This window comes from Musa acuminata, chromosome BXJ2-10 (assembly GCF_036884655.1).
Source record: "Musa acuminata AAA Group cultivar baxijiao chromosome BXJ2-10, Cavendish_Baxijiao_AAA, whole genome shotgun sequence".
In the NCBI taxonomy this organism is placed as follows: domain Eukaryota; kingdom Viridiplantae; phylum Streptophyta; class Magnoliopsida; order Zingiberales; family Musaceae; genus Musa; species Musa acuminata.
In genome coordinates, this window is record NC_088347.1 from 37,769,384 (window position 1) to 37,793,344 (window position 23,961).

A 23,961-nucleotide genomic window follows, 5' to 3' on the forward strand; every position below is an offset into this window, starting at 1 on the left:
AAGTGAGATGCGAGCTCTCAAGGAACCTTCTCCTCCCCTTCCTCTCGTCTCTTTAGGGCTTTTATTTAGGGTTTTGAGGGTCTTTGGGATGATATTGATGCCGATGATATCCAGAAAAACTTGAATTTTTTAACTGCTGATTTTTGTTCTTCCTAGCGTTTGAAGGCTTATCAATTTCGCACAGATAGATTGGCAGCAATCTGCTGTTACTGCTCATTTCTCATCAGACATTGCACCAAACATTGCCATGTGGAAACTGTCACATATTTCATGCACTAGTTTGGATAATTATGGCAAACTGAATAATTTTCTTTCTTCAGCAGTGGATCACTTTGTTTTGCATTCTCATCTTTAATTATATATTTTTTGTCATCGAATTTACAGTTTGTGTAATTTCTTCTGTTGATGCTGTTTCTTTGTCGCAAGTTATATCGAATAATAAATATCTCACAGAATTGTGGAAAGTATCTGCTCGTGGCGATTATGATAAATAAATGACTTCTTTTAGTTCTGGATAATTTTCTTTTATTTTTTGTCAGTTCTAGTTTATGTACAATCTGCAAAAATTCTGACCATTCTCGTTTGATTTGCAGAAGTATCTCCAGGGCTCCGAGCTTGATGGTTGCTTGGCCTTCTGGCAACTTGTTTCAAGATGTCGAAGAGACCATAACAAGTGTAGCATCACAAAAGCAATTGCTGTTGCTGTCCATATGATTTGCCCTCAAAAGTGAAAAAGGCTAGAGTTGAAAGGCAGCAATCACGGGGGAGTCAGCATCTTCCTTTTAGGCTTCATGGTAAATTGATGGTCTGCTTGATTCTTTTACCACTCTTTCTTCTTCTTACTAGTCAGCTACCACCTTGTGCAACTACAGGTAGATCTGCTGAAATAACTCTAGGAAGGGTAGAATGTCCTAGTCTCAGGTTTCTCATAGTAAAATAAGAATATTCCTTCAGCTTGTGTAATTTTGTAAAATCAGGACATCTGAAAAGGGAGAATTCATTAGTAGAAATTTATGTAACATTATCATTTAATGGATTCTTTAGCTTTTGAAATTTTGACTCAGTTTCAGCTTTAAGTTCATTTGCTGAGCTGATTCAACTCATGTTGTGGGTTCTTTAGATTGTGGAGTATGTGCAGCTTAGATATTTGAGTGGAAATAGTTAGTACTTCTATCGCAATATCATCCATTTGTATTGATTTATTTTGTAGCATAGTAATATGTACAAAAAATATTCTATTACATCAACAGTGATTTAATGGCTTTTCATTAGCAGATTCACAGTGCCAGCAGTGTGATGGTGTTAGGCCTCTGCATGGGTTGGAAGACTTGGTGTGATGAGGAAGAAACAAAGTGGTGATGTCCTGAGCAAAGCATGTTGATATTTCTGTCATCTTCCGAGTGTATCCTGTTCTTAACTCTATAAATTCTTTTACGATCAGATTCAAGCTTTATTTGACCTTTCATACTTCTTCCTCCTGCAGTGAGACCCCTGCTGACCTGGGAAGCTCCCCATTTCAACAGGTACCTTCAAGTTGGTCTATGACGACAGTACACAAATGACTGCGTTCTCTCAGGTTCAGAGTATAGAAGATGGAGCATTGGAGTTCTCTATGGTGCATCCAGCCATAGCAACCAGGAAAGATGCAGATCAAGCATTGCTAGTTGGCTCTTCTAAGCCTCCAATCTATGAGAGTGATTAGACTTCTTGGATCTGAGTGAAGAATTACCATGAAAGCTTGGTTATTTCATTAAGGTAATTAAGGTAATGTATTTTTTTATATAGATTTAAAGAAGATATTTTTTCAATCATGCGTTCATGTATATATATCATGATAATTGATTATCAAATTATAGATTGACTGAGAATTAAAATATATAAGGAGTACAAAGTTGTATTTATCTATATTATGATCCTTTATCATGTCCTCATAAGATTAAGCTTTCGTCAAGAATGTCAATATTAAAATGACGTAATAAAAATACCTTATGAGGAAGAGGCTTCGTGAGGAGTTAGCTAGTTTGTTAGAAATATGAATGTGATAAACACGATGTCTGACAACTTGATTTTTAATAAAGTAGAAATCAATAACAATGCGTTTCATGCAAGAATGGAACATTGGGATTGAGCATAAGTAGGTGACATCAATATTATCATAGTATATTATTGGAGTCAATTGGGAAGTATACCAAGTTTATATAAAAGATTGGTGACCTAATTGAGTTCTACAACAGTGATAACGATGGTTCGAGTCGATTTTTAGCTTTAATGGAAGATTTTGTGACCAGAGTGATAATCCAATTACTTTAGATAGTCATGATATTTGCTTGAGACCAATTGGGTGTGACAGTAGACTTAGGTCGAGATTAATAAACTGTTGCTATGTATTTAATTTTGTCACAAAGTTGATATATGATTTTTTACTGATTATTATTGTTGTGACGTGCTACTAGTTTAGTGATTATTATAGTTTAAAATTATTTCCTAAGTTGTTTGGGTTGTAGTTGTTATAATAGTTGGAGAGTTGATAGTATAATAGAGAATGATGGTTATGTGTGTTATACATGTGGAGACATATTATTTGGTTCATTATTGAAGTTATTATTGCTTTGGATTTTTAATTCAATTGAGCTATGATAGTTGGTCTCATCTTCCCCTCTTCTTATTTCAGATATGTTTTATGATTAATTAACTTGACATAAAGTTCTTTAAAGTGAGTCACGTGCTCGAGGAGTTGTTGTCATTTTCTCATATTCATCTCTTAAGTCATTAAGAGTATGAATAATGACTTCGGGGATGATCTATTAAGGTCGAGTCATATATAATAACGGTTAGATTTTAAATATAATTAACAATAATATTTTTTTCCTGTGTTGTTTTCATGAAGATAAATAAAAGATTTGGTATGGAGTGCGAAGGCGACTTGTAACTTGTATCATATTTTTGCTATGGTGTTGTGTAAAGAGATCAGTGGTGCTTTGGATCTAATAACTAAGATTTGAATGACTTATACAATACGATGATCTTGATAATGTAACTATAATCTATAATTAGGATTTATCATTAAGATTAGTTATCTTGGTATTTGAATGTTTTTTAATAGACAATTGGACGAGTCATCCAGTACCGTAATAGATTATATCAAAAAAGAATGTCAATGAATCGTGCTCAGGAAGATGCATATTTAATATGCATCTTAGGAGAGCTTAAATTTAAAAGCGGATCAAAATTATTGCATTAACGAAGATGAGAGAAACTATTATTTCCAGAATGAATAATCAACGGAGCATATAAATTGAGGAAGAAGATGTAGATGTTGGATGCCGCACTAGATTGAAGTTGTCACCGTTTGCCAACAGGAGGCAAAGTACCATTAGATGGTTGGGTTACAGTAGATCAGATCAGACACAATCATTGGAGGAGGCAGATTTGATCGGTGATCAGTATGAGGGAGGCATATCAAATTTGCAAGGTGAAAGAAATCTATTATAGAACAACAGAGCACGAATGGGAGATCGCATAGAAGAATTGTATGTCTGTCTTCGGTGCAAGGAACACAAAAGTGCAAACGACAATACGAGTAGAATGCCGCTCGCTAGATAGAGAACTCTCTCGCAATGTAATGCCGCAGAGAGAAACCTCTGATGCAATGGTAGATCAACGAGAACGATGAAATTATTATCTGTAGGATTGAAAGGAAGAAGACAAACAATTACTAAGCAAATCAGTTGAAGAATCACCGAGAAAGACAAAATCTTACATCCAAGTAATGCATAGTTACTGTCATACTACTACCCTATCGAGTTACAAAAGCTTACATCCAAGAAGAAAGGGAAGACACTTAATTGGTTACAGGCACACATGCAAAACACATCCCCAAGTCTTTGTGAGCGCCCGCAGACCGGCTTGGGGACAAAGCCACCACAAAATGACCTGCAAAACACACCAAGTGGCGAGCGCAACTCAGACCCAGGCGCCGCTTAGCAGAGGTTTGGAGGCGGCCGTCTCGCCGAACACCTGCAGCAGGTCCGAGCACTTGGCATCCGCCTCGCACTCCGTCCTCAGCTCCAATCCCAGCTCCTCGTCGATGTCGTCCGACGCAGCGATCAGCAGCAGCTCGCAGCCCTCGTAGTTGAGGAAGTCCGGCGGGTCCGCGGGCCCGAACCGCCGCTTCCCGAACTGGCCCTGCAGGTGGGCGGGGAAGCATGCCCTACGCTTGCTCTGCAGTCCTGCGAAGCCGCCACCACCGCCTTGTTCGGGGTTCTTGATTTGGATGAGGAAGGAGGCCTCGCGCTCTATGTTCAGCGACTCCTGCGGCTCGTTCTCGGCATCGCCCGGCGGAAACTCGAGCTTGTAGACGAGGTGGGTGTGCGTCCGCCGGCCTGATTGGTGCCGCAGTATGCGGTAGACGCCCTCCGCCAGCGCTCTCGCCGAAGGCCTGCGACGGTGGCCACGAGTTGCTGTCTCGTACTCCTCTGCGTCACATGAAGAGCGAGAATGCTAATCACCAGTTCTACGTCAGGCAATTTCTACGTTCATTTCTCTGCAATTCTACTAGACACAAGTCCGTATGATTCATCGGTGTTGAAGGTACACGTCGATCTCGTACCTCCTTGGAGAGCTTTCTTGATGTCGTCCACCTTCGTCGTCACCAGTTCCACGAAACCCCAGAAAGGACGGCTTCTCTGACTTGGATCAGGTAAGCTCTTCTTCCCCATGACGATGAAGCGAAACAGCGGCTGCTCTTCGATGTTCACCTCCTTCACTTGTCACATGAAACATTAGTTCAAAGAAACCTCACTGTCCACTACCACAGATGTGGTAGAACAGCTACAGGACGTACCTCCCGGCCATAGCCGCCTTCCTTTCCATCCTGACCATCGCCACCCTTGTCGTTCCCGCCGTCCTCAGAACCCACCTGAACTTCATCCTTGGAGTTCATCTTGCTTTCCTTGCCCGAGTCCGGCGACTGCTTTCCCTCCACGGAGCGCTCGCCTGACTCCGGCCGGAGCACGACGTACATCCGCTGCACATCGCTGGCACTGTGAGCTTCTTCCTTGTCGACCCTCGGCCGGTAGAAGAAGAAAACCTCGCCTCTCTCCTGTTTCCATCAGAGTGTTACAGTACATGTATGTAAACATGAGGAGGATGAGTGAGTTGGCTGACCTGAATCTCCACCTTCGGCTCAGGCCTCGTCTTCACCTCCTCACCTTGGCCCATGCTTTCCGGTTCGTCTTTCTTGCGCATCCGCGAGGAGGGGTGAGCGAAATGGACTCTTACCATTTTATCCTGCGCTGTGGGAGAGTCGCAGGATGAGGTCTCAGAGAGTGACAAGTGCTGGTTTGGCACCGAGACAGCAAAACGTGGTAAGGTGGAGGGGAATCCATGTGTGCATGTCGTGGTACTTCTCGGCAACCACGGTTGGCACGACTACAAACTGCCACGTGATGTGCAGATTTGTTGGGCTGGGATTTACAAATGGGCCGACCCATATAGCAGCCCAATATAACTTGCTTTCTAATAATCGCAGTTTATAATAATAATGATAGTATTCTTAATAATAACAATACGAGCGAATTCTTAAAAAAAAATTTAAGTATAAAATTTTTTTACAAAATGCTCCAACTTTAAAAAGTTCTCATATATCACTTTTTTTTTTCTTTTCAAAATGGCTATTGTATTCTTGTCGACCATCACCCTTCATCCATCAGTTGCCCCCCTCCATCTCATCAATCGTCTTCTTTTGATCGCATGCACCTTCATGCTCGAGCTAGCCTCATCGATCACCCCCTTCTCCTCCACTAGTTGTTTGTACCTTCTCGTATGGGTTGGCCATGTTGGTTGTCCTCTCTCCTTCTTTAGTGGCTTGCGCCTCTATATACGGGTTGGTCTTGTTGATCAACCTCTTTTGGAAGTTTTGTGTCTTCAAATCGAGTTAATTTTATCGATTGCCTCCCTTCACACACACAGATAAGCCTTATTGGTTGTCTGCTTCCCCTCCTCTGGTCGCTTTTGCCTTTATAAAAAGGTTAAGTCGTGAAATGAGGTAACATCGTTAGAGTCCAATAAGAATGGAAGGGTAATAGAGGATGGGACAATTATTCTGACAAAAACAAAAATAAAAGTCATTTCATGTGATTAGAGGTATCTGAAAATTTTTCAAGCATTCTTAAAAAAGAAAATTCAAACTTAGATATTTTTTTAGAATTCACCGTAATATATAACAACAGCAACCATTACTATATTAAATATGTAAATAAAAGGACGGTATGACAATCGATCTTCCACAGTAAACCCATCTTAACTAGAATTAATATAATTAATCCAGCTAAAAATTTCAATCATAGTTATAACGATCTGATCGGATCGACTCCACCGGTCGATTTGTAAAAACAATGATAATTACAAATCGGACTGCTTGAAATTTAAGAAAACTGAAATATCTTAAATTATTTATTTATTACCAAAGATATTTTGTATTTTTTTAAAGGATATTAAAGTTTTTTAGTATAAGGATGAAAGAGAATAATATCCTCCTATTATATTAGTTGCTGTCTCATCCTTATCATCCAACCTATTTCACTATGCTATACAAATCATTCTTATAATTTGATCCATATGTTTCATATTTTTAACACAATGTATAATTATATTTAATTTTACGGTTTGACCATTTGACTCACTGATCCAAAAATCATTTAATAGTTCTATCGTTTCCATTCATACGAAAATAATCATTCACCCATTAGTGTAATTGATTTTACTTAATTATATTTTTAAACCTCTATTTCGCCCAAGAAATTCTACAACTAGGAATAATTCGGTTCGGATGTAGGATAGGTGGCATTCCAATGGTCGAATAGGATAGTGATGATATCTATGGGAGAACTAAGATCGATGGTCAGATTTCTCGACACGGTGATGGATATTTAAGGAATGAGTCAAATCGCCAGCCCGCCAGACCACTGGGAGAATGGGGAAGTGGGAGCGAGCTTGTCACCATCACTTGTTTCCTGTTGAGACGGCTTCATCATCCTTCTCATCTTTCAAACCGCGTCGTTCTCGGCGTCGTCGTCGTCGTCATCCCTGCGGCGGCTTCTGGGGTGGGGAGGGGGAGGCTGACGTCGTCGGCTCTGAGGACGTCGCGGAGGACGTTGACCGCCTCGCTCATGGAAGGCCTCGCCTTGGGGTTCTCGCTGAGGCAGTCGGAGGCCAATCGGGCCACCCTCTCCGCCTTCTCCTCGGAGTACTGCCCGTCCATTCTGGGGTCGATGATGCGGAGGAGCTTTTTGGGGCGGACGAGCAGCGGGCGAGCCCACTCCACGAGGTTGTGCTCGCGGCCCGGCCTGCTCTGGTCCAACGCCCTGCGCCCCAGCAGGAGCTCCAGCAGCACCACCCCGAACCCATACACATCGCTTCTCGCCGTCAGATGCCCTGCGGAAGCCACACTACACGAAATCAACACAACTCACTGAGAGTTGACATTAGCACACAAAACACACACACACACACTCTCTCTCCCCTCCCTCTCCACCACCCCCCAAGCTAAAGACATGTTTCACTAAATCAGTAGATTATATATATAATTCAATGTCATTGGATCTAAGCATCTAAAAATACTAAACCAGTAGATTATATATATAATTAAATTTATAAACATGCTTCAGATAAGATTTAAACTCAGGAACTTTCATTTCGTAACCATCTTATATATGAGATCAAGGACACCACAGTACTCACTACAAGATAAGAAATAGTAGAAGAAAGCGAAAAGTAGATGATAAAAATTTGGATTGGCTGCCACTACTCCTGAAAGTTTAAGCTATTTAAATATTAACTAAATAACAAAAAATTAAAAGGGAAGGAGGAAAGGATCAATATGGTACAAATACTACTTAAAACACTGGATGGACTAAAAAAGACAAATGTAGGATTTAAACAATCTGATATCAGGAGAATGATTTTGATTGGTTCAGTAATCTTTAAGCTGGCAGGAGAGATTCTAATCTATACAAAACCAAGGCATGAAACAGATGATGTTTCCATTAGCAGCTTCGATAGATTTCCCTACATGAAACAAGGATATCCTTACTCAGAACCTGTAAAGAGCATGCATCTGTTGAAACATCTATAGTTTACCAGTCAATATATACTCGGGAGCTGCATAGCCATAAGTACCCATGACCCTTGTGGAAACATGTGTTTGCTCTCCCATAGGCCCCTCCTTTGCTAGCCCAAAGTCTGACAGCTTCCCATTACACCCCTGCATTATGAAAATATTTTCAGATAATCTTAAAATCCACAATCATTGTTCAAGCTAAATGTCAGTTATATTTAATTAAACAGAATACTAATTTCTCACTGGTTAGATGACTCTGTATTAAATGGAAGAGGCTATAATATTTTTTTACACATTTCCAACAGAAGTTGTGTCAAAATAAGAAGAGAACATTCAAGAGTACATTTTATCTATTTTCTATTTATTTATCTATTACTAGTCAATTTAGAATGATTTTGACCAAGCAATAATAAGAATTAGTGTAAGTTTGGCCTGGTTACATTGTCTTTGGAAATGAATATCAGTATTATTTGAGTATCTTTTTAAAGAGACATCCAAGTGTTAGTGACATGAGTATATATATTTACATTTAAAGTGACATGAGCATCATTTGGATATCAAAAAGTGTGATGTATCACATATTCTAACGAATTACAAGAAGAGTTCACAAAGCTCAATGATTCATATAGCCATTCTAAATAGTTAAAATACTAGGATTTGTTATTGTGTTGGTTGATGTTGGATTCATAACAAGACTTCCAACATGAAGTCTTCTTTTTGTGACTCTTGTCGACAACAAAATCTGTAAACATAGCGACATGTTCAAGAGGTGATGAAAGAAGACAAACCACATCAAGCAAGATGTTTGATGTCTTGAAATCACGATAGATGAGGGGTCTTTCAGCTCCATGAAGAAAGGCAAGCCCATTGGCAACATCCAGAGCTATCTTCATCCGAGTCAACCATGGCAAGGTACTGCAACCCTCTGAATGTAAAGATAATGCAACAATTAATCGTAACAATAAGATAATGCAACAATTGCACTAGTCAACCATGGCAAGGTTTAAGATAATGCAACAATTAATCATAACAATAACATCAGAAGTTAACTTTCGCTAATCATTTTAGTCTTTCTTTAAAATCTTAACCAACTTTGAGACACCAAATCATGCTGCATCTATGAATAAAACATCTGATTCATTGAAGCAAAAACTATTATCTGACAAATGCACTAGAAGATGTACTTAAAAGAAGTTACTGGAAAACAGATGCATTCAATTACTGTATTATAATGTGTTGGGAATAATGACCATTAACTAACTTGTGAAGTTATGATAATGATCACAATATATTCCTTGGTATGCTTCAGTTAGAATAATATACTTTTCAAGCAAAATCCAATTGATCTCAATTTTAATCATGTCACTATGTAGTACATCCTTCAGCTAATTCATACAGTCCTTGTTTTTCCTATCAATGTTTCGCAGCCAAATAATTTGCTGATACCAAAAGCATGTCATCTTCTGATTTATCAAAAAATAAACAGTAATTACTATCAGATAAAGAAATCAACTTAACAGCGGAAATGATGTCTTAGAGCATGTATGTTCATCATCATACTTATGAAGAGGTGATTTTCTAAGCTCCCATTCGCCATGTACTCATAAACCAATAACCGATGTTCATCCTCGCAACAGTAGCCAATAAGCTTGACTAGGTTTGGATGACTAAAGAGGCCAAGATAGTTGACTTCTGCCTGACAAAGAAGGAAGAAGCCAATGAACTGTGAAGCTTCTGAATAGACGATAAAAACCATAAAAAAAATCCAAAACAATTAAATTTCTGACTTGCATTGATTTAAAGCATTTTACAACATGGTTTACTGTGTGCATACATATATAAATGTATGTGTGTGTGTGTGTGTGAATGAGAAAGTGAGAGAGAGAGAGAGAGAGAGAGAGAGAGAGAGTAATTGAAAGATTCAAGTCTATATTATAATTAATTTCTCTCTTTAGTTCAGAACTTGAGTATAGAGAAAACAATTACCGGCTATTTATGAGAAGTAAAAGAAATAATACTTTGAGGATCCCTGTCGGCAATTGAGTAGTAGCATAACATGCTCAATTTTCTCTATGGTAACTGAGATGTAGAGACTATGCTCAAACTTTTTGAATGCTCAAGTATAGAGATAATTTGAGGCAAGGTTCGCAATACCGTACCGTACCGGTATTTCGACTTGGGCTCGGTACCGGTACGGTACGGTATACCGAGCGGTACACCCAGGTGTACTGAGCGGTACACCTGAGTGTACCGAGTACTGAAAACCTGTCGGACCGGTAACCATCGGTCCGCATACCGAAAACCTATCGGACCGGTACGTACCGCCCGTACCGGGCGGTACGGCTCGGTACGGCAAACCCTGATTTGAGGGTTAATTATCAATGATCACTTTTGGGAAAACAGACATGATATGAAAGTAAAAGGAACCAATGTTCATGGGAAGTAACAGGAATGATATTTACCAGCCATTCCTTGTCTCCTTGGAGTCCTTCTGGATTAAGCTTTTTAACAGCAACTTGAGTGCACTTGAAACCTGGTCGGATATTAGCATCTATGACACCTTTATAGACAAGGCCAAACCCGCCCTCACCGAGTATTAGATCTGCACGGAAATTATTGGTAGCCAGCCTCAATTCATCATATGTAAATATTTGGACATTGCCATAGCCAGGCATCTGTCGGAAATCTTCCACGTCTTTGATTGTCACTGGCAAAGTCACGACATTGCTGGTCATTTTTGCAACTTGATGTTCTTGGGTAGGAGATGATGCTAAAGAAGCATTACCAATTGGAACTGAGGAAGATTCAATGATCATTATTAGCATGCACAGTTGCAAGTACTTGCAATAGAACATTCATCTTCTGACAAAAAAACCAGAGAGCATTTGTAACAGCCAAAATTTCATGGTGATCACAATATAACTCAGTAATCTACAAAGGTATAACCTTACAGTAAAACATCCTGTTTACACATTTACTTAGAAAAGTTACTTTTTTGTCCAGAGATACTGTTCTTGCTCATCAAATGTTGAACAATAATCTGTACTGTACAATTATTCAGAAAGTAACTAAAGATTAAAGTGATGTTTTTTAACTTCTCTTTTTGCAAAGCAGAAATCTACAATTAATGCTTGGAGTAGGGTAACTCTAGGTGAATTTTACGGCAATTGCTCTATGGTGCATATATGTTTGTACTGCAAAGTACAAACAATAGGTCAGATGTTTCCAGCCACCAATTAGTTTTTTGTGTTCCTAAGGGTCCCTTTCTTGTCTAAGCTTGCCTTGGCTTGGACATGGAACAATGGTTGTAGAATACAAAATCTTTCATAAAGTTCGTGTCAAATTAATTTCTTTTCAATTGACAACCCCAGAATTTAACTGAAGTCTACATAACTTTCCAGATTGTATGATTAATAATTCACCAAATTACATTCAATCTGAAACATGGAAGTTGAGACAGCTGCACTAAGTTTTATGTACCAACACTTGGGAACTCTTTCGTCATATGAACCTTCTCCCGCTAATGCATGAAGAACAGCAATTAGTACAATAGGAGCTCTGTCCCTGTAGGTCTTGAGTGTCCAACACAAAGGCTATGAGAAAAGAAGATTTTACCAGTGGTATGTCTGCTCAACCAAACAGCCTTACAAAATCCAACATTTAAATACACCAAAACTAGATGTGTATGACTCAAAGTAGCTCATAATAGATTGAAGCTAATCTTTCCTATTGCATGGCCAACTACTAGTTACACCAAATCAAAGTATAATGCAGAAAACTATTCAAAAGTTAAAAACTATGATTTTATGCACCGAAATGATGGTCTGAACTGAAAAGTTCCTTAACATATTTGCAAAAATCAATGTAGCTTGCCACACCATAGAAAATAATTTGAGAGGAGAGCTTACGGGCACGAACACAGAAACCAGGCTCTTTTGGGTGTGTTTCTACCCACTGATAGCATTAGAGAGACAAGTTGCCTGCAATGATTCCTGTAGCTTCCTTGCATTTAGATCATTGTCCCAATTAACTAACTACTTTTAAACGTCAGATGCTACTAGTAACGTTTCAACACTATTTCAGTTTCCATCAATACATAATTTTTCTTCCAGCCCTTGAGATGCTGCACAATGTTGATCTCTCTGCAGAAAGTTATTTTTGAGAGACAGGGGTCTAACTGTTCCAAGCTTGATTGACTCTACACATGGTTAATTTTGAACGAAAATTAATTTCAAGCCTAAAAATGATTGACCTTGGCTTGTTATATTATTGATCAAAGATAAATCGAGCCTAATCCCAACACAAGTTGAACTCAAGCCCCTATGGAGAGGCTTCCAAAGTGAAAGCGAAGCTTCTCTTATACTTTGCATGAGCCTCATTCAAGCTTGAATTAAAAATTTTCAGTTAATACCCATCATCAAAGCCTAAACGCATCAGCTATTCATAGATAAAAATTTAATGTTTGTTTCTTAGATATATAAAAGGCACTTATCACTTAACTACCAGAAATAGAAACCAAAAACAATGTTATATCTACCCCAAGGTTATAATTACTAATTTCAAGTATACGAAACTTTTCATGCTATAATAATATCTTCTTACCAATGTGGTCCTCAATAATTAAGACTACGAAGCAAACAAAGGGCATGAAAGAACTCTCTGACTGCAAGACATATCCACCACATTGACATAAATCACAAGCACAGTCCCAGTTATGTTGATATATAGAAACAATAGGGACCGATACTAACTGAACCCAATTAAATTTAAGTTTGGCTTGGAATCAAATTCGAATCTGTTTAATTGTTTATGCTCAGAATATCGTGGATGTTCAATCACCAGCTCTTACGAGAGCTTGCTACTGTCTTAGCATACCAATATATAGCATATGAACGTATCATATCACGCATCAACCTAGACAATTTGCACACATGACCTAATCCGTAATGCCAATTCCAGATGATAGAATAGAAAGAAAGAGAGTGCTTTTGTCGCCTCGTTCCGTGTGGGTAAATGAGAGAACGAGGACTAGATCACCTGATTCTGGCGAATTACGGCTAGAGCGGTCTTCGAAGCAAAGGCAGTTACCCATGACGCCCTCCGGCTCCCTCCTTTCCCCTGGGGGTGGAGAGAGAAAGAGAGCCTCAACGCCCTCCGTCCATCCACCCGCCCCTGATCCGACGGCCTGCCTTCGACGGGCCTCAGAACTCCCAGGCGGCGGAGAGGAGGAGGAGGTCGATGAGGCAGTTACAGTGCAGACCGGAGGGGCTCGGGGGCCTCCGAATCGCCGAGGGCTAAAAAGGGGGCGCCTCCGAGGAGCGAGGAAGGGAAAGGAGAGGAGCGGAGCGGAAGCGGGAGATGATGTGTTTGGTTTTTGTTCGTATTATTTATTTTTAGGAGGGTTTTGTATTGATTGTTTAAGGAAGAGGGGACGAGGAAGAGTAGGCGCCGGAAACGGTAAAAAACCGGTAATAAATAGAGGGGGGAGCAAATCAAGCACATCGAGCGACGCTGGTTGGAGCACTAATCTTATAGCACAAGAGAGGGGAGGAGGCAGGGACGGACGGACGGCGGTGATGAGATTGACGAGAGAAAAAGTGGCTTGCAGCGCCGCTTGCATCTTCTCCATTATTTATTGGTGTTGTATTTATTTTGTTTAATTTTTCTCCTTGTATTTTGGTTGCTTCTTTAATATTTATTATTTCATGGTATAATTAATCTAGAATATATTTCATTATATAAAAAAAATAAATAGTTAATAAGTAATGACTTAAATATAAATTAATTATGATCAAATTTTAGAGTTAAGGATATATATATCAATTGAAGTAAAGAAAAAGGAAATTAAAGGTTTTTATTACCTATCAAATTACAATTTTTTAATGTAAAATAATACTTTTTTGGTTTGCCTAAATTATGCAACTATGAACGATTGTCTTGGTTTCTGGATCAAGCGGGTCTAACTTTTCTGGCCTAATATATGGGCTGCTATTATGTTGGAGAATCGCTTATGCTTGACTTGCAAAATTAGTCTCGATCTTATCTTATGTTCAAGTCAATTTACGAAAACAAGTCAGATTTCTTTGCATGTCTAAATAAGTTTAATCACGTAGGCCTCAACTTGACCAACTTGCTTACCACCTCGTCTCCATCATTTCATAGTCACCAAATCTAATTGACCAAATGATTACTGATGATCCAAGTCAGTAAATGTAAGAAAGAAACAGCAACACGCAAATCTTTAGATCATTTTCACAAGGCTAAGTAACAATACACACCTTGTCAATCTTCCTACATGAATTGTTGGTGCATCGCAGTGCATTTCAGTTACTCTTGTTCTCAAACTATTGGACTGCAGCACCAGTCAAGGCAATCCAATCATCAATTACACAAATAGTGGCTAAATGACCTTTTAATGCGATGTGATACAATACTGCTGTTCCTTTTTTACATCTGAGCAAAAAAGAAAATATGTATCAACTACAGCATGAAGAAATTACATGAAGGTTAGACAACTGTAACATTGGAGAAATTAGCACTCATGCAAGGCTGGACTCGGAGCAGGCCAAAGAAGGACGATTGATCAACGTCAACCTTCTCTTCTGGTTTTTCGTCTATTTGGTCTGAATTGGGTAGACTCAACTTGGCATGATTCTGTTCTACGCTTCGTCAGCTTCTTCAAAATGCATGCAATGGCCAGCTGGGTGCCGATGGTAGAGCGGCCTCGTGAAAGGCATACAACGCCACCAAGGAGCAAAAGCCCATTTGCTATCCACTTTTTTGAAGATCTCGACGGTGTCTTCTGCGATAAACCCACTCTACTCTGTCCGCCAAAGACAGTTCCTAATTTCTCTGGAGCTTCTTGCATACTTGTTTCAGCACAGGTCTCCAACTTTGGTGGGACCTGATTAAGCACAAAATATCTGCTTCAGTTAAAAGATTAGGTTATCTCATGATTTCATCAACTTCGAACTTCCATTAAAAAATTGTTTACAGATGCACGAAACAGCAATGCTGCAATTCCCCAACAAAACCATTTTTTGTTGAAGGCACAAATTTTCCCAGAACAAATTGTTTTAATATATTAAACCGTGTGATTAGAAATGCTGTTGAGATGAGCTAGAACATTGGCACAAGCACTAGGGAATAAAAACCACCCCAGAGACTGTTAAACATGAGCCTTCAACTCCTACTTTTCCTAGTCACTCAAGCGCAATGTTGGAATGCATTTTGTTGAAAACAAAAGGAACCCCCTGAATTAAAACAATTGCTAATCATATTTGTCAAAATGAATCATGATTGTAAGCCATTTCATTAGAAGCAACAATATCAAACAATAACCTCAACTTTTATCAAAGATATCAAAGGATAAATTTATTGTCCCACATGTTATGGAGATTCCTAGTTGCAACATAATTTTGGGATTTCAGAGAAACAGAGGGCTAATAACCTGCCCTTTTTAGAAAGTAAAAAGCCATGTTGGACAAAATGGAGATCAGTGAAAAACTTTTGTTATTCACAGCCAATAACGCGTGATTGACAATGGAACTTGCATAGTAAAGATCAAAACTGTATCTACTTTGCTGCAAAACAGTGCAGATAGCAAAAACTAGCTGCACAATATGCCTTTCAAGCTTAGGTTTAGGCTCTCGCCCTTAACATGTTAAGACTAAATGAAAAAAATCTTAAACTGTGAATATCTAATTTCCCTTTTTTTTCCCTTGATACCAAGAAACTACTAAACAGCTTGAAGCTGAAATAATAATGCTGACCTTTTTAATAAGTCTAAGAAGCGTAGGGACCATGGTCAAGTGACTGGGGAAAGATGAATATTCACGCAGTGCACTGTTCATCTTTGACACATAGCTCCATATTCCCTTAGCAAATGCCAGTTTTGCCATCTCAACATTGAGGCCAGCATCTTCTTGATGCACCATAGTTATCTCACACGCATCGATACCAGGAACTGCAATAGAAATGTTCAACCATTCACCAATAGCGCAGAGATAAAAAAAACATAAAAAAGATAAACAGTTGACAAAGAGCAATGTTGATGCAGCACCGGTGTCCTTCAGACATCTCTATAATTGTTACAATCAGACTTATTCATACTGTTTTATCTCAGCCAACTATGAAAAAAAAAACACTTAAGCAAATCAACTGAAAACCTGAATGAGGACAATTCAAAGCCAAACTAGGTTTAAAAACAATGGATTGCTGTTTTCAGGCTCTTTTGATGGGTCTATTGGAGTGCCAACACTGATTTAATATCAATTAGGCAGCGTGTGTTGTGATACAACTGGCATCAAACTAATTTTTCAAGATTGTTCGATACAAAGTTTGACTGTGACAGTATAAGAGAAATTCTTCAGGCAACAATGGTTTGAGATTGGAGATTATCCTTTACTAAATTATAATTATACCTCGGTTTAGTGTCACATTGGAAGTAGACAAAGAACTCTAATGGGTTTATTTTTATTAACTTGGGTTTAAACATTTTGATCCCGTGGTTCACACTCAACAAGTTAATAGGTCAGTTATCCTGTTAAGTCATATCATGATAATTGGTATTATAGTCGACCTAGTATTGAACCATAGTGAAAAGCTCATGTAGTAAATGATTACTCGTGGATAGGGCTAGAGGATACATCATCACATGGAACCACCATTGGGCTAGGCCTTATGTGTACCATGGGTCGGTTGATCTATGACATATTGGATAACATAAACCTAGTCAAATCATGCTTGTCTAGAAACAATAGTGCAAGAAACCACTTAAGCAACGACATTATCAAGCACATTACTTGATGGCATTAATATCATAAACTTAATAAGAGAAATTGCTTGCCTTGTTTTATACGCCAACCCGATTTGAAAAAACCAACACGAACATATTTCTTTTGTCGTGGAGCCAGAGGATGCTCACAATCCTAACAAAGACCATAAAAAATAAGTATTGGATAAAATAGATGTTTGATAGAGAAAAAAAAAAGAAGAGACAAAACTCAATGGGTTTCAACATGCAAGACATATGAGAAACAAGCCTTCAAGACATATCACTGAAAAAAAAAACAATGCCAAAACTCTTATTTTCTTTGTAAAAATCTGCAAAAAATTCAACAAGTTTTCTAAGTCATCATAATACATAACTGAAATGATTCTTAGGGATATGTGAGATGAACCATGAAAATTTATTTATATTTATGCCTTGCACCAAATCTATTTTACTATTGTCCAGATGCTAATGATCATTTGCAAAAGATAGGCCTATCATCAAGTACACATAATAATTTATTGGGCAACCGGTGGTGCATTCTAGTATTAGCATAGGGTTTGGTAGATTCAGTAAATTCAACTTATCTTTAGGTTAAAAAAATAAAATGTATGGATCAAGAAATACTACTTCTGAATTTCAAGGATTTTTCAGATGATTTTTATCATTGCTTTTTCAGTATTTTATATTTGAGAATCTGAATTTTAGTAGAATATGCATGATACTATCTTGTAAGTCAGATTTAGCTGAAGGAATTTTTAAGACATATCTCAAGTATTGAAGATATACAAGGATTTTGTGTAGCACTAAACAATTTCCAACTTAAATCCTATAATTCATGATACATTGAAGTCTAAAACGAAGGATGGCAGTGTCTACTTGACTCTCATCAAACAGAGAGCACCTTGGCAAATATAAGATGGTGACTGTTGTAAATGAAAGTAAAGTGTTTGACACAGCAATCCTCCTCCCAAACTTTTGTTTTTCTTCTATTGTTCCTCTCCTTCCATTTATTTTCTAGTTTCATTTTCTGTAGTAGCATAAGCTTCTATAGTTGATCCACCCTATACGAAAAGATATCACATGATGGGTTTTAAATTCCCTTATCAGATAAAGTGATGGCGCCTTACAATGTGGTGCATCTTTAGTTATTATCAGAATTGTGATATCTAGGTTTATTTCATTAAACTAAAACCTGTCCTCAGTTTTGATGCATAATCATAAAATTCGTTGATGCCATAAAACCTTATAACTGAATCTAGCTGTATTTCTTACCCTAAATTGTCATATCAAAACATCAAGCATGAACTGCACCATAGAAGAAAGATACATCATGCTGTATAAACTCCATAGAAATATCAAGGATAGAAAGGCACGGTAACCAACTAGCATGAAGGATTAAATAATAGAGGACGTAAATCATCAATTGAGTGATGCAGTGTAGGCTTGGTGGCTGAGAAATACTCATTTTACTTACCTTAATAATGCAATAGAAAGTTTTGTTTTTTCCTTCCCACACACGCCATGCTAGTATATATTCCCTTGGTGTCATGAGAGGAAACTTTTTTATGGATTGTCCAATTTCTGTCCCACTATTTTCATCAACCTGCAGTTGCTCATGCTGGATCAAAATCTTGTCCCACTTTTTTCTGTATTCATTGTCCATGTAGAAATCTCTTAATAGCTCCGTGGAACATTGCTTGAATGTTGTAACACTAAGGTATTTTGGTGGACCATCCTGTGAAAACCATGGCAGTAGAAGTCAGATGGAAGCGCTACTTCGATGTCATTTTCTCCTAATAATTTGATGTGTGGAAAACTAGCTTGCTCTACAGATCCTACATTGATGGAAATCTTGTGTACTAGGTCACAGTAAGTTAATGAACATTCAGAGTTTTAAACTAAAGAATATTAATGGCATTGAGACTATGTTAAAGTGAAAGGAGAGGTTCTCACAAACCACTCTTCTTCTTAACTCCTTAAACTACATCACAGACTAGGAACTTCAGTATTTAGAGTAAAAGAATAAAAACAATCAAGTTGAATAGCTGATTCAGTCGAAGTAAACAATGCAACAAAACAATCAAGCATGAAAAAGCTTATCACCTCCCGAAACTAAATGGTCTAATTTTGGCTACAAAATAAGAACAAATCATACGGACCTACGTTGGGAAAAGAAGAAATGAACCTGACTATCTGATTGATACTATTAAGCAAGAGATATGGCTAGTTTCCCCTTCAAAGGGGGAAAAGGGGTCCTCACTTTATTCAGCATCAAGAAAAGAATTAGTTAAGATTTTCAACACACCACTATTAATTTTATCTATCACTTTTAATCAACAACAAAATATAATAAAACAATCGAAAGCTGTTATGGAGTCGTAAAAAATTGACAAAGCTGTTCTTTACTTCAAACTAGTCAAGCATTCATAAGAATTGAGTTTTCATCCTAGTACAGTAGAAGTTATAAAGAAGTATCATATACTATAAATTAATTAAGTTCGTTTTAATGTCGAAAGCATGTGCATAATAGTGGCCGGTTAATAGAACTGAATTCGATCAAACACTCTATGATTGAACAATAAGCCTTCCAAAAACTAAAAAATATACCCACATAACGATCTTCAACACAAATAAGTCAAAGGAGCATACTTTTGGGCGGAAGCACTTTGCTTTATAGGACACAAGATCAGTGCTTTTTTCAATCACATCTTCCCATCTCTCATTCTCTTGGAGCTTTCCCTCCAAACTAATCATCAAATCTCTCAGATCAGCATCGGATATAAGCTCAGATAATCTGCACCAAGAGCGACACGAATGTTATACAACGAAAAACTAACTCTTCTTCCAGTTACCAATCGCAAAAAAACCAACAAAGACGGATGGAAAGCACGGCAACAAAAGATCAAGGGCAAACCCAGCCGAGGAACCTTCTTCAGAATCGGTCGTTGTGGCGGACGCCGGCGACGATTCCGGAGCTCTGGAGGCCGCCCGGAGGCGACGACGGGAGAAGAAGAGCCGCAGGAGCTGCCACGCGAAGAGGAGGAGCACAACGACCGTCGTCGCCCAACCACCGCCGGCGCCTTCCCGCCAGAATTCGCCGAAATCTGGCGGTACCCTTGCCAAATCGGATAGCAGGGTTCCGGATTTGGCCATCTAATCGGCGGAGAGATGGGCGGGAGGCTGAAGCGGGGGCGAGCGCGAGACGAATTGGGAGTCTCAGCTTCAACTTGGACAAGAAGAAACCAGAAAGGAGCCTTCTTTTTTCCATACGATTAAAAGAACTTGCTAGTAATAAGTGGTTTGGCCGTTCTCACGGCAAAGATTGGACCTTAAACGTACCACGTGGCAGTGGTGTGAGATATCCGTGTTTGTGAATATTAAAGCCTCTCAGATCCATAGATACTTTTATTAGATACTAATTAATTTTTAATGAGTAATCTCAATTTAAAAATATTAAAATTATCTCTTAAAATTATTTTTTTTTATCTTTTATCATCATGTTTTTGGTCAGTTATAATATTTTTGATCTGTTATAGGGTTTTGGTCATCACTATAAAATCATTATAAAGCTTATAGTAAATTAGTCAAATGAAATCAAGATATATTAGAAGCCTATGCTATGATTCAGATATATATTTAAAATAATTTACCAATAATGTTACTCAAATAATAATAATTAATTAATTAATTAATTTATTATAGTATTTTACCATCATAATGAAAATATTGTAACGTCTAATATAAAATATTATAAATAATCTATATAGACTTTTTAACCATAATTATATACCAGGAATAATAATTAGAAAGACTATATAATATCACTTAAGACATTATAAACTTTATTAAAAAATACTATAAGCGAGTGAATTACAAACACGATAACAATTTAAAACTAGTAAAAAATAATTTTTTTTAAGAAATATTCTGAATATTTTTTAAAAAAATTAAGAATACTATTTGATAGAAAGTAAAAGAGGGGATATCTTTTGAAAAATACTCAAAATATGAGTATATTCTAAAGAAATCATCCCCACATATATATGTTTTTTGAAAAAAAATAACAAAAATATTGAAAAAGAAATGGATAAAGCAAATGAAGATAAAATCCAAATTTATATTTTATTTCTTGTAAGTGATGGATAGAAGTAACTGGTCAGGAGGAGGAGGAGGAGGAGGAGGAGGAGCAGATAGGTAAGAGAAGGAACACCACTATTATCTTTTAGCCTTAATTCATTGGATGTGACTTGGTTATTTATGGTGAGGGAGGATCTGCCAGTAGCATCATGCTTGCATAGGAGCCTTATCCACCAGAGTTGGGAGAGCAAGGCAGGACCAGGAATAAAGAAACACCAAGTCTCACATCACAAATTTGTTGATGAGTGATTCCTGTACCAGGATACTTCCATCACACTAGTTCACTGCACTTGTGAAGTAAGCACATCCCAAACATGTGGTGGATGAAGTCTATCCAAGAAATTCTAGTAATGATGATGTAAGATTGCTGCTGTGATTGACTCATCCTTGGAAACATCACTCGAGACAGTTTGCTACAAGAAATAATAAAACATAGCTGATTCGATGCACTTGTGATTCAAGCTGTGAATGTTGAAATAGTACATCCCAAATATATGGTGAATGAAGTCTATCCAATAAATTCTGGTGGTGATACTCTCTCTCTAATATGGCTGCTACATTGGTGGACTGAATCATCCTTGGAAACTCACCAGCTGTGTGTGACATTTTGACCACTCTAGAACCAATTATACTGGTATCAGATCATTCCTTCCTAACAACTGTTTGAGTGATCTTTTGACCACTCTAGAACGATGAGTCAACGAGCAGTTCTTAAGTCATCGAGGTAAGGCTGACAATATAATAATATTCTCTTGAAAGTTTCAGTTTCCACTCCGGTGAGGAATGCAGAAGAAATCGTGCAATGACGATGAGGGGAAGAGAAAACTTGAATCAACACTAAACATCATGAACTCCAACCACAGGTGAGGCCTGACTTTTTTAGTTTTATAACCAGAATTCAATGATCATTCATTGATTAAACTCATGTAACATAGTGATTTATCCATTAAATCATCGACTCATACATTGCACCAATGACACTTCAGCTCCTAAACAGTTTATACAGCAAACCAAAGCATCTACCAATGTTTATAGCATAAACATTGGTATTTAGGGAATCAAGGAAAACGGATCGATGTCACCTTCATGCAGATCTTCCTGTCGGACTGAGGAGTCTTCAACGCAGATCAATAAAGAGTCTTTGGTTTTTATTAAATCATTACTCATCATGAATGCCAGTGATTAATATAAATTTATTGGATGGATTTAAATATTTCATTTTAAGGAATTTATAAACTCTTATCAAGTGTTCATTGGTCAAAACAAATAAAATGATAAGTTATGTGTAAGGACGAAATCATTGCAAGTTATGTGGAAGGACGAAATCATTGCAAGTCGCCCTCTATTCCTTCCTCCTCCACCAACTCTCATCCTCATAGATCCTTTCTTTATCATTTTTTTTTTCTAATGTTTTCTCTCTTTTGCGTGATGATCGAAGAATTCTTTGTCTTATCCCACTTTATTCGGAGTCACCATTGTAAGTCCTCTTCAACAAAACTTTCTAATATGCCTAAGGGGTCTTCTATCCTTGACAACTCTCTCCGAAGATGAAGAACTCAAGTGTTTTATCAAAAGATTGGACTAAGGGTATCTAGGAGAACCTCTTTTTTGCTTTATGGATATGTGTTTAGAGGAGTTAATCGACTCAGCATAGTAGTGCCTTAGATAGGCGATCGAGATATGAGAAAATGATGACTCTAATAGTGTCTCTCTGGGTAGCCTCTTATGCGACACACGTGAGTCAAGGATCTTCCCATGACTCTCATATGGCCTTAGTTGAGGTGATCGATTTTAGCTACTTATTGCCCCCATACTATTCCACCTACCTTGCTATGCCCTATCAGGCGAGGGGCTTAAAGTGTCCTCTATGCTAGTTGGCTTGGATTAATGCAAATAGATGATGATTCCACTTATTAGGATATGGAGGATGATAAAGATAAATTACGAACTCGATCGATTTGGATCCAAAGTCACTGCCTCCTAACCCACCACGCTCGATGAAGATTGAAGACACTTGTCTAAACCTAGGTTTGAGCAACTTTGATGTGAACTTCTTTGAAGCCCTGGTCCAAAAGATGGAGCCTACCCTAGTTAGTATTAATCCTGTGCTAGTAGGCGAGTCGACGATGACTCGGGACAATGTTGACCTCTCCTCTTCTCCTGTCTCATCTATCTCCTCTAGCATTGTTGGGACTATGAAGCTCATATTTATCGATGGATTGTTGAAGGGTAAATAACATTCTCAAAATCATATGGTTTGACTAGATCTATGATACCTTTTTAGATCATAGAATTGTCGCACAATAGAGTGACCCCTTCCCTTCCTCTTTCTTTTTCCTTATAATTATTTTTAATTAAAATTGTCATGATATAAAAAGTAAAAAAAACTACTTATTTTCTTATTGTTATTAAGATCAAATATAAATTTTAGGTTATCATTTTATAGGAAACTCATTTATACAAATCCCATGCGTATGGCGCTTTGCTCTGTTCTTTTCGAATGCATTTGGAGGCATTCTATTGGCTTGGAAGTTGCTTATGTCCACTCCCAAGTGATTTTATCTCATACTCATTGCTTTCATATAGTTCTACAATCAAATAAACAATTCTATCCTCTTACTTCTTACTAATATTGATGCTAGTAACTATATTATTAGTTGAATCTATTTTTCTTAATAGCATGGGTTCTTTAGATTTTGGTAATATTTAATGGATTTTAATATGTGATTTTTAATTATATTTTAGACTCTTTTGGATTTAATTCTAGTAATAAATCCTTTAGAAATTTGATTTCGCTAGTTTTTATGATGTAGGTTTGGGTAATGTTAACTTATTATAAACTATTATATTAATAATGGTTATAAACCAGTATATCACATAAGTAGATTCTAATATCTGTCAACTCAGACTTGATGAGAGGGATTATATG

At 37.7% G+C, this 23,961-nt stretch overlaps 3 protein-coding genes across 3 annotated transcripts; all 3 read right to left on the reverse strand.

Moving 5' to 3' along the window:
* Positions 1 to 3,925: 3,925 nt before the first annotated feature.
* LOC135625938 (uncharacterized) lies at positions 3,926 to 5,221 on the reverse strand. The gene is made up of 4 exons (XM_065131091.1): positions 5,167 to 5,221; positions 4,844 to 5,101; positions 4,610 to 4,760; positions 3,926 to 4,475 (listed from the first exon to the last, which is right to left on the reverse strand). The coding sequence occupies exons 1-4, from the start codon at positions 5,218 to 5,220 to the stop codon at positions 3,964 to 3,966; spliced, it is 975 nt and encodes a 324-aa protein (XP_064987163.1). The 5' UTR covers position 5,221; the 3' UTR covers positions 3,926 to 3,963.
* A 1,684-nt stretch (positions 5,222 to 6,905) lies between these two features.
* Positions 6,906 to 13,498, reverse strand: LOC103970011 (probable serine/threonine-protein kinase PBL17). The gene is made up of 6 exons (XM_009383636.3): positions 13,157 to 13,498; positions 10,582 to 10,913; positions 9,680 to 9,815; positions 8,908 to 9,044; positions 8,140 to 8,263; positions 6,906 to 7,434 (listed from the first exon to the last, which is right to left on the reverse strand). The coding sequence occupies exons 1-6, from the start codon at positions 13,209 to 13,211 to the stop codon at positions 7,040 to 7,042; spliced, it is 1,179 nt and encodes a 392-aa protein (XP_009381911.3). The 5' UTR covers positions 13,212 to 13,498; the 3' UTR covers positions 6,906 to 7,039.
* Positions 13,499 to 14,516: 1,018 nt separating this feature from the next.
* On the reverse strand, positions 14,517 to 20,154 carry LOC135625576 (uncharacterized). Its single transcript, XM_065130557.1, has 6 exons — positions 19,810 to 20,154; positions 19,545 to 19,689; positions 18,370 to 18,630; positions 16,968 to 17,049; positions 15,892 to 16,085; positions 14,517 to 15,023 (listed from the first exon to the last, which is right to left on the reverse strand). Exons 1-6 carry the CDS (start codon positions 20,046 to 20,048, stop codon positions 14,709 to 14,711), a joined length of 1,236 nt encoding a protein of 411 aa, XP_064986629.1. The 5' UTR covers positions 20,049 to 20,154; the 3' UTR covers positions 14,517 to 14,708.
* Positions 20,155 to 23,961: the final 3,807 nt, after the last annotated feature.

Bases quoted from the DNA above. Each gene is read 5' to 3' on its own strand.
- LOC103970011 (XM_009383636.3), bottom strand. From the start codon at position 13,211: ATGGGTAACTGCCTTTGCTTCGAAGACCGCTCTAGCCGTAATTCGCCA. The intron at 8,264-8,907 runs GTTTGTCTTCTT...TTCATAATGCAG, and splicing joins CAAACATCTTGCTTGATGTG to GGGTGTAATGGGAAGCTGTC. The intron at 7,435-8,139 runs GTAAACTATAGA...TGGCTTCCGCAG, and splicing joins TCCCGAGTATATATTGACTG to GGCATCTGACGGCGAGAAGC.
- LOC135625576 (XM_065130557.1), bottom strand. From the start codon at position 20,048: ATGGCCAAATCCGGAACCCTGCTATCCGATTTGGCAAGGGTACCGCCA. The intron at 17,050-18,369 runs GTAAGTAAAATG...GGTCTTTGTTAG, and splicing joins CTTTCTATTGCATTATTAAG to GATTGTGAGCATCCTCTGGC. The intron at 16,086-16,967 runs GCAAGCAATTTC...TTTCTATTGCAG, and splicing joins GGGTTGGCGTATAAAACAAG to TTCCTGGTATCGATGCGTGT.
- LOC135625938 (XM_065131091.1), bottom strand. From the start codon at position 5,220: ATGGGCCAAGGTGAGGAGGTGAAGACGAGGCCTGAGCCGAAGGTGGAG. The intron at 5,102-5,166 runs GTCAGCCAACTC...TGATGGAAACAG, and splicing joins AGCCGAAGGTGGAGATTCAG to GAGAGAGGCGAGGTTTTCTT. The intron at 4,761-4,843 runs GTACGTCCTGTA...TGACAAGTGAAG, and splicing joins AAGGCGGCTATGGCCGGGAG to GAGGTGAACATCGAAGAGCA.